Below are 10,518 nucleotides of genomic sequence, written 5' to 3'. Positions count from 1 at the left end.
TTGTTGTTGATGTTGTTGTTGATGTTGTTGTTGATGTTGTTGTTGATGTTGTTGTTGATGTTGTTGTTGATGTTGTTGTTGATGTTGTTGATGTTGATGTTGATATTGATGATGACCATAAATTGATATTGCACTTGTTAATTGTGGTAAATTTGAGAACGTTGTAGGAACATAAGTCCTAATAGAATAACGATTCTTTTGTCTCCTTTTATTTGAATATGGAATGTGAGTGTCATCATCATCGGAATCAGCATTATTTGAAGTAGTATTATTTGCAACATATGATGGAGCTTGAGGTGGAATAAGGCGCAGACCAAACTGATTATTCATCCAAGAAAAAGTATGACGAATATATGTATAAGTTTCACTTATCATTCTTTTGTACAAATCATAACCAATTGCTGCAGGACCATTATGTGATGTAGTAATATATTCGGGTACTCTAATGAAACGATGAAATTGCAATATTTTACTTGTATCATTTATATCAACCTCATGCTCCCAAGATGTATCTGAAAATGACAAGTGTTTCCATTTAGCCAAATACATAATTGGACGTTTCGGTAGTGCCAATAAATCACGGAATGTAATATGTTGAATAGCACTCTCTAATGTTACTGTGTTATCATCTATCCATTCACTTGGTGATTCTTCACTCTTCTGTTTGACTAGATCTTCTTGAGTTTGTCTAGACAAAAGTGCCCACTCACCATATAATTTGTCAAATAAAGCTTTCATAAGCCTTCCTTGTACATGTATATCACTATCAACTGAGTTATATTGAAAGCAATTTGTAAATATTTGCTGTACATCACTCCAAAATTCTTGTGGTTGAGAGTATATACGTAGATACAATTTCGTTTGTACAGTTGTAAAGTCCATAGGTCTCGTAATAACCGCATAATAATCTGATGCACCATCCATATTTGGATCTACAGGACGCAAAAATGGTACACCATACTTTATTCCTTTTCTATCAAAGCAAACTAACGCATCTATAATCTTTAGACAATAAATATACCATTCATTCCTACCTATTTCTGCTGCCTTCATAGGATATAATGCTCTAAATACATCTGTACAGTCTACAATACGATCAATTTCACCATCTATATATTGCAGTTCAGGTACATCTTCAATATATGTTGTTGCATCTGAATGTCCCAGTCCGCGCTGTTCTAATCGCTGTATATATCTCAAATATTTAATACGAACCTTAGGATCTGGATCACTTTCAATATCATCTTCTGTAATCCATTTGCAATGAGCATAACTCTGTTGTTGGTATTTCACCAAATATTCATATGGTATCTTACCACGAGGAATTTTACGCTGAACAGTACTAACAGTTGATTTCACTTGCTTAGTTTCATCTGTTTCATCAGATTCATTAGTTACAGTTTTTTCTTGTTCATTTAATGTAACATCTTTCTTATTTTCTTCATTAGGATTGCTATGTTTCATTTGTGGCCGTCTCTTTAAAAACTTCTCAACTACTGGAGTTAACACTACTTTTTGTGGAGTGTCAGTTACATCTTCATCTTTACCTTCACCCTCACCCTCACCTTCTTCTTCTTCTTCTTCTTCATCTTCATCTTCATCATCATCATCATCATCATCATCATCATCATCATCATCATCATCATATCCAGCATTTAACTTTGTCTCTGCAGCTATCAAACTTCCCATAGCTGCACCCTTGCGCCTAGAGCTAGGTTCACGTGGAGGTACAGTACTTGCAATGATAGCATCTCTATTAATTCTTGGTCTACCTCTACCACGTTTCTTAGTTACAGGTTTCTCTTCATCACTTGAACTCTCAAGAAATTCGTCAAATTCTGCTTCTAGTTCAACATAGCTAACGACACCTTTGCGAGCTCTTGTTGAGCGTCTAGTAGCTGGTGCACCACTGTTAATATTGCTATTTGCTCTATAAATTGTATTAAATGTATAATAATTATTTGAATGAATATTATTCACACTATTATGTAAATATCCTCTAAAATTACTTGGGAGATTATTGGATACTACTTTATTACAATTTCCATTATCATTATTTATATTGGTACTGCTATTACTGTTATAATTAATATTTTTATTATTCTCCAAAGTCATAGGGATGTCCCTACCAAAATAGTTGTTAACAGAAGTCTCCATTGGTTTCGTATCATAATTTGAAGCTTGAGTTAACTGGTCCATTAAGATAAATTAGTCACTGTAGTTTCCACAAATCAATATCTGCTTTATTTTCGATAAAGCCAAAGAAATATTTAAAGTAACAGCTAGAGAAATAAGTTAGGCCCCGCAGTAGGTTTAATTAATTTATTTAAAAGAGAAATATCTCTTTTCTAGTGCCAGATATACTAATAGGGAAATCAATCTCCCTAAGGAGCCCCAATAAACAATATATAACAAAAATACAATATTGTCTTTTTAATTTGTTATTCTGATTTTTACTGTTTAAAAAAGTTTACTTTCTAGGTATCGGAAATATTAAAATTAAAGGGGGGAGGGGGGGGATTCTTAAGTAGCTCTATCTCTAAATTACAACATTTAATGAAGTAAAAAGGTGGTAGGAGTAACCGCTACAGACGAGACATTGCGGTTTTTTTTTCCTTTTATTCTATTTTTAACTGTCAAGTAGTTAATTCATGAGTGGGTAAATTCTAATTATCCAAGCTACTATTAATGATGATATACCTTAAAATGAATGCTAATTGACTTTAAGACTTAAATTATAAAATTTATAATTGTAACAATTCTTCCTAAATAGTAGCAGACTAAAAAAAGGATATATTGTCTGTAATATTAAATAATATATTTGTGAATTATTTAATTTCATCTCTCCTCACTATAGATATCTTAATTAAAATATTTTAATATTTTAGTATAATAATAATTAAGAATTAAATAGTGATGTGGTTTGCATGCGCATGCATACACTTGTATGATTTCTTCTTTTCACTATTTCTGTTAATTATAAAAGTAACAAGATATCTTTAATTTTCAGAATAAGATTTTAAAAGGATATGATTTAAATAATCTAAATAATGAAATATTTAAGATATGACTAAAAAGTTCAGTATGTATCATTTAAAGAAATATTATGTATAATTAATTGATTGATGGTAATATATTAAATACTCGAAACATATATTGATTGTTTATAGAACCTTCAATATATTGAGCTAATCACAATATATTCTAAAATAACTTGAGAATTAAGAATGCTTAATAATATTAAGCAGGAATTTATATTCAGTTATTTCCTGATATTTTTAGCAAAATAAGCTATAGATATATTATTAAATTGGATAAAGATATATGAGAAGTATTTATATTGATAAGAACCTTTAAATATATATCACCTAAAAAGTTCAACACAAGAAAAGCATAACTGTAAATAAGGCGGTATATTTCCTTAAGGCTTAGCCTAGTCATTGATAATTTTATTATCAATGTAGTTCTGAAGTCTATCACAACCTAAAAAGAACTGTAATATTTTCAAAATCTTGTTTATCAAAGAATATTATTAAAATTATAAATAACTTGAAATATGCAGCTACCACCATGGATGATGAGGCCACCATCAAAAGAATATATTTCACCGAAATGGCGTTGTGTATTAAGAATTGGTGCTTATGCAACTATTATTGTTGCATTTATAAAGTATGGGGAACTATTGGAAATGCCAGAAAATCCACAATATGCTTAATATGGCGATAGATAAAGATAAATGTGATTTATTATTTACAGTTAGTAATAATTTGAATAATGGATTAATATATATAAATTAATATACTATATGTATGATTAATAAACAATTCTTATTAATTTAATTTTTTAATATGACAAAAGTAAGCTTAATTAGTATATCTATTCTATAATTATTAATAAATTAGATATTAAACTATGTTTTATTTTGATTTACCTAGTGAACCTTTAACTATATAACTTAAGCTTCAAGATTTGTACTTGCTAATTTAAATTATTGGATAGGGCTAGCATACCTTAAGTTTTCGAAGTATTACTAAAGTTGGGGTAACTAAATGTTACTATTCTTATTACAGGATACAGTAATTCTCAGTATATATTAGTTATTAGTTATATAGCGCTTATGTAATAGCGCTAAATGGGATAGTTTTGTTCTTAATAAAGAGCCAATAACTAAATAGTAGTCCTACCAGTGGATGACAGTTGAATAAGGTCACGAAGTTTTCTATTATTACATAATACTAGGACTCAAGAAATATAATAAATGGGACGTAAAGTAAAGACTGGTAAGGATCGATTAGATCGTTATTACCACTTAGCTAAGGAACAAGGATACCGTGCTAGATCAGCTTTTAAACTAATCCAGTTAGCTCAAAAATATGACATATTTAAAAATTGTCAAGTTCTAGTTGACTTATGTGCAGCTCCTGGTGGCTGGTTACAGGTAGCTAAACGTCATATGGGTGTATCAAGTAAGATTATTGGAGTAGATTTAGTATCTATAAAATCAATACCTGGAGTAACAACATTTAAATGTGATATTACAACTGAACAATGTAAAAAGTTGATTTTGAATAATTTAGAAGGTTTATCAGTAGATGTAGTGTTACATGATGGAGCTCCAAATGTAGGTACATCATGGAATAGAGATGCATATATACAAAACGAACTAGTACTACATTCTACTAAATTAGCTTGTGATATATTACGACCAGGAGGTATATTTATAACGAAAATATTTCGTTCAAGTGATTATAATTCATTAATATGGGTTCTTAGTCAACTATTTAAGACAGTAAGAGCAACAAAACCACAATCATCTCGTAATGTATCAGCTGAGATATTTCTAGTTTGTCTAGATTATAAGGCTCCTCATAAAATTGATTCAAAATTTTTTGATCCAAAATTTATATTTACAAATTCAAATGATATAGATGAATCTCAAGAATTAAGATTAACTGAAATGCGAACAAAGAAAGTGAAACCAGGATTATCAGAATTAATGAAAAATATTGGAAAAAGGAATAGAGATGGTTATGAAGAAGATGATTTCCGTATTATAAACTTATTTGATTTTTTCTATTCTGAGAATCCTGCTCAGATTTTATTAAAATCTCAGAAGATTCGTCTTTTACCTATAGATAATGATAATACAGAAGAGAGAGAATTTATAAAATTAGTACTAAACAACAAACGTACCAATGAAGAAATAAAAATATTATGCGATGATTTAAAAGTACTAGGAAAAAATGAACTTATGCAACTACTTAAATGGAGATTTTTAGTACTAAAGGAAATTGGATTATATAGAGTAAATAATTCCAACAAGGATATAATTAGTGAAGTTGAAGATAATGGAATTAATGAAGATGAAAATAATGATATAAAAGATAGCAATTTATCTAATTTAACAGAAGATTCGGAAGATATAGATAATGAATTGAATAGAGTACTGGAAATTCAAAGGAAACGTAACAAAGTTTTAGAGAAGAAGAAAAAAGCTTTATTAAAGAAACAGGAATGGCGTTTATCTTTATCAAAAGGAGGATTTGATGTGACTAGAGATGAACCTGACTTATTTCACTATACACCTATAGTAGCAGATATATTAGAACAGGAAAGTCAATTAGTAGATCCAGAAACTTATTTTCCTGATTCAGATTTTGGACATAATGTAAATGAAAATTTATTAGGTATAGATATGGTATTAGATACAAATGAAGATTCGAACTATTCAAAAAAAAGTATATCATATGAAGAACAAACTATAAATGAATCTGAAGATAGTGAAGAGGAATATATTGATCATCATATGAAATTAGATATTGATTTGGAAGTTCAAGATATAATTAGAAAGTCAAGTAAAAATAAGAATGAAAATATTAGAGATCACAGAAAAGGTGTAAAGGAAACTCGTCGTAAAAAAATTATTTCAGACTGGTGCAAAGAAATAAATGAATTTAGTAATCAATTAGATATAGAAAATGAGAAAATTCTAGCTGAAAAGGTTGTAAGTCAAATGCAGGATGATAATGAAGAATCTAATGATGAAAAAAATGAAGTTTATAATACCGGAAAAATTACTGAAAATGATAATAAATCAATGATGTGGTTTTCAAATCCTCTCTTTGATGATATATTAAATAATAAGAATACACCTGAATTAGAAAATACTTTAATAACCAAATTAGATAACAATAAAAGTGATAATAAATCTATATTAATAAAAGAATTAAATGAAGATGAAATTCCCCAAATACCATTAAGTGAAAAGAAAAGAAAAAAATTAGAAAAACAAAAAAAAGAAGTTAAATCTAGAATTAAGGATAAAACCCAAATTGAATTTATTATTCCATCTTCTACTATTAAATGTCCAACTAGTGAAAAGGAATTAGAGGAAGTACAAGCTATTGGATCTTTACTAGTTAATAAATCGACTAGAATGGATCTTATTGATGGGAGTTATAATCGTTATTCTTTTCATGATCCTATAGAAGATGGGGAGACTTTAGGTTTACCTTCTTGGTTTGTGGAAGATGAGATGAAACATAATAAACCTGAATTACCAGTTACTAAAGAGCTTATGGCTCAATATAAAGCAAAAATTCGAGAAATAAGTAGAAGAACAATTCGTAAGGAAGTAGAAGCTCTATATAGAAAGAAGAGAAGGCAAGAAAAACTTTTGCAAAAAGCAAGACAAAAAGCTTTGGCTATTGCTGATTCAGAAGAAATGAATGAAACATCAAAATCTAAAGTAATTCAAAATCTAATGAAAAGAGCAAAAAGTGCAGCTAATTCAAAGCGATCCACTGTTTATGCAGTTACAAGAAGGCATGGAATTACAAAAGAAGTTAATAATAAAAAGGGTAAAGATATAAAAGGATATATGAAGAATGTAAAGACAAAATTTGTTGATAAAAGACTTAAGAAAGATAAAAGAGCAACAAAACGTATTGAAAAAAATAGAAACAAGAAAAGTAAAAGAAATAGGAAAAAATTTTAAAATCTTTAAATTGTTGTGATTAAAACTTTATTATTTTATTGTATAGTTACTTTGAGTAATTTATATTTCAATTATATAATTCTAATAATTTATTGTCAATATAAAAATTTTACTGTATATCTAATGAATTTATAATACCTGCAAATAGTACTCTAAATAATTAAATCTTTTGTGTTTAAAAATTATTTCTAATTTACTTATTTAAAATGTTAATGTATATTAACTATTATTAAATAACTTCAGTATAAATCTTATAGATCTTAATGAATATATAATTCATTATGTAGAAGATATTCAAAGAAGATTCAATATATTATTAAAATATCACAATATTATATATTTAGATTAATATAAAAAGTAAGGAATTATAAAATATCTCCTTACATATATGATAATATTCAATATTTGTCTCTATGTATATATTCACTATCTCAGAATAAGTATATATAATATTATAATTTTATTTCTAGAAAAGAAAAAAAATCCCAATATTTATTAAATTCTATAAATAAATATATTCAAATTAATTAAAATTGTTATATATGATCTATTTTCAATTAAATTATTCTAAAATAAAATAATCAAATATCCTTCTCAGACAGCCAAGAGAATCACTGTAATCATACCCAATATAATATTTCTGGGTCAGCGACTCTAGTTTTTTTATACTCTGTCATCATAAGAATGTGAGTTCTATCCTGCATTTATTGACATAAATATTTTGTCAAAGTTACTCAGATAGGAGCGAAATATTATTTTCATTATATAACCATAATTTAGTAGCTATTGGAAATATTCACTTATTGTATATTTCTATCATCATGGCAGGATTAACCCATTTCATTTAAATTATTATTAGAATAAATATAAAAGATCATCCATTTTGTAATTATCTATTTATTATATAAAGTTGCTTATTGAAACTCTAAATATAAGTATAATTAATTCAGGATAGCATCTTCACCATTGTATTATTATTGTAATATATCATTAATAATAGCAAGGTCTGATCGCCCGTCGCAGCTATTTGGGAATCATCATTACTAATTATATATAATTTTTAGAGTTCCATTTATATATTAAAAAAAACGAAATATAAAACTTACATATAATGTATATAAGCCAAATTACAAAGTAATACTACTTCTTCTCATATTTTTCCTTTTTATAAAATTCCTCTTAATATTCTAATTAAAAATTAATAAAGGTTTATCAAATATATAAGATACCAAATATTATTCCTGTCTCAAAATAATTATTAAGCGCTAAAAAAAAAAATAAGGCGGGAAATTAGTCAAAAATTTCATGCATTTCTTATAGATCTACGAATCATTTTCTCAATTTTATTTTTGCCAGACTTCTTACCATGAAATTTCCAACATAATTGTCTAAAAGCTTCCTTTTGAGTTAAAATATTACCATTCTCATCCATATGCCATAAGACAACATCTCTAAGAGAATCTTGCTTATTATTTATAGGATTTGAGAAAGTTTCTCCCCTCTGTTTAAATAATTCCAATGCAGATGCCATCCCAAAATCTAAAGGTTTTTCTACAAATAAGTCATTATTTGAATAATTAGAAATGTCATCTATTTCTTCAGATTTTTTAGATAATTTTACTATAACATTTGGATTATCTGTAATGCTAGAATTAGTTAGAATTATATCTTTTTTAGATACATCCCTATTATTGTTTTTAATATCATTCTTATTAGATGTAAGCCTACAAATTTCATCCTCAGTAGATATAATAATTCCAGATGATAAATTATCACATATTTCTATTCCTTCATCTTTTATTAATTTATCATTAGTATTCTCCACTTTTATATTCATTCCTAATTCTTTTTTATTATCTGGATTAATTATTGGAGTTTTAACTTTAGATATAGATAATTTAGAATAAAACAATTCATCATCATCTACTTTATAATCTATATCCTCAATATTTAATCTGGTTGATGATTCAGTTTTATAATCATATATATCTTTACTACGTAGTCTTAATTTAATATCTTGAATATTGGTTTTTAATTTCTTTATATTTTTGAAGTTAATATTCTGTTTATTTACAACTTTTGTAACTTGTAGTTTATTATATTCGACTTCTTTTTTATCTACTTCACTTTGTAAATTATTTAAATTAAGTTGTATATTATTTACTTCTTCATCTAATACACTACAATCCTCTGGTATAAAAATTGGGAATTCTTCTTCTATATATTTATTTATTTCAGTCTTATCATATTGATTTTTATCTAGTTTTAATCCCAACTCCTCTTTATTATTATGATCCTTAAAGTATTTATATTTGTGCTCATGTTTATATATATAGTCTTCATCATCACTATCTAATCTAATTAAGTGATTACCCTCTTTTTTTCTTTTCATATTAATTATCTCCTTTATTTTCCTTTTTTTAAGTCTATAGTATCACTGAAGATATATTTCCTCAGTTTATGTTTCTTTAATTTTTTTTTTCAAATAGGTATCTAAGGAAAAAAAAAAAAAATTATTAGCGCCAAATCAATACAATCTAATTATAGGGCGGGTCTTTATGACTTACAAACTTGGTAAAATTGTAAGTTTTGTTTTGTCCTCTTTTCTTATCTTCCCCTATCTTCTTTACCTTTTTCTTTTTTTTTCTTTAAAAAGAGAAAAAAAAGAAGAAAAACGTAATTATTTGAGAATAAGATATTCCATATCACTGGATTTTGTGAAGATCTGGTTATTTTTATATGATAGTTGAATAATAAGGGTTATATTTTTAACTATTACCTTCTGAGGAGAGAAACTACTCAAGATAGAGACAAACCTAAACAAGAATAAAAATCTTAAAAGGTAGATATAAGGTTGTTGAATTAATAGTAAAAGTATTATGGACGATAGGACAGATAGAATGAGTCCACCAAGAGGACGTAAGATTCGAAGATTATACACACATTCTAACTATACTTGTGAGAATAATGTTAATATTAATTCAGCTTTAAGAAATGGCTCATATGAAACTGTGAAATGGGATGATAATGATAAATATAAAAATAAGATGTTTTGTAATAAGGTGAGCTCAATTATTGAAGATCCTCTTACAAATACTTTAATAAAGGATCCTTATACTACTAATCTAACTCCACTACAACTTAAATATCTACAAAAAACAAGAAAAATTTTATCATATGAATTAGCTCATTACAAATCAGGTATGCGTCAATTCTCTTCAATTCCTGATTATCTTCCTTGTGATAGTTAAAATATATGGTTACATTTATTCCTTAGTTTAATTAGTTCTCATTCACATTAGGGAGAGTACAATATACTGCTTACTTTATTCATATCATTAGGCTTCTATTTATAAATAAATAATATAAATATATATCTAATATTGAAATGAGTCCTACCTCTGAAATAATACAGATTTGTACATGATTAATTTAACTATAATTGAAATACCATTTATTATCTCAACTATATATATATTTGTTCATATTTATAGCTCCCTTGAAAAAAAAAAAAAAAAAAA

General features: G+C 26.9%; 4 protein-coding genes across 4 annotated transcripts; 2 read left to right on the top strand and 2 right to left on the bottom strand.

Moving 5' to 3' along the window:
- Positions 1–137: 137 nt before the first annotated feature.
- Positions 138–2,199, bottom strand: cand_003550 (Snf2 Rad54 helicase family protein; the record flags this gene model as incomplete). Its single annotated transcript, XM_067210601.1, has 2 exons — positions 138–178; positions 315–2,199. 2 exons carry the CDS (start codon positions 2,197–2,199, stop codon positions 138–140), a joined length of 1,926 nt encoding a protein of 641 aa, XP_067067105.1.
- Positions 2,200–4,258: 2,059 nt separating this feature from the next.
- On the top strand, positions 4,259–6,997 carry cand_003540 (rRNA methyltransferase 3; the record flags this gene model as incomplete). Its single annotated transcript, XM_067210600.1, has 1 exon — positions 4,259–6,997. The coding sequence occupies one exon, from the start codon at positions 4,259–4,261 to the stop codon at positions 6,995–6,997; it is 2,739 nt and encodes a 912-aa protein (XP_067067104.1).
- A 1,303-nt stretch (positions 6,998–8,300) lies between these two features.
- cand_003530 (uncharacterized protein) lies at positions 8,301–9,389 on the bottom strand (the record flags this gene model as incomplete). Its single annotated transcript, XM_067210599.1, has 1 exon — positions 8,301–9,389. The coding sequence occupies one exon, from the start codon at positions 9,387–9,389 to the stop codon at positions 8,301–8,303; it is 1,089 nt and encodes a 362-aa protein (XP_067067103.1).
- A 487-nt stretch (positions 9,390–9,876) lies between these two features.
- On the top strand, positions 9,877–10,248 carry cand_003520 (uncharacterized protein; the record flags this gene model as incomplete). The annotated part of the gene is made up of 1 exon (XM_067210598.1): positions 9,877–10,248. The coding sequence occupies one exon, from the start codon at positions 9,877–9,879 to the stop codon at positions 10,246–10,248; it is 372 nt and encodes a 123-aa protein (XP_067067102.1).
- Between the last annotated feature and the right edge of the window lie 270 nt (positions 10,249–10,518).

This window comes from Cryptosporidium andersoni (genome assembly GCF_001865355.1).
Source record: "Cryptosporidium andersoni isolate 30847 chromosome Unknown contig_11, whole genome shotgun sequence".
In the NCBI taxonomy this organism is placed as follows: domain Eukaryota; phylum Apicomplexa; class Conoidasida; order Eucoccidiorida; family Cryptosporidiidae; genus Cryptosporidium; species Cryptosporidium andersoni.
This window is presented reverse-complemented; position numbering and strand designations above follow the sequence as displayed.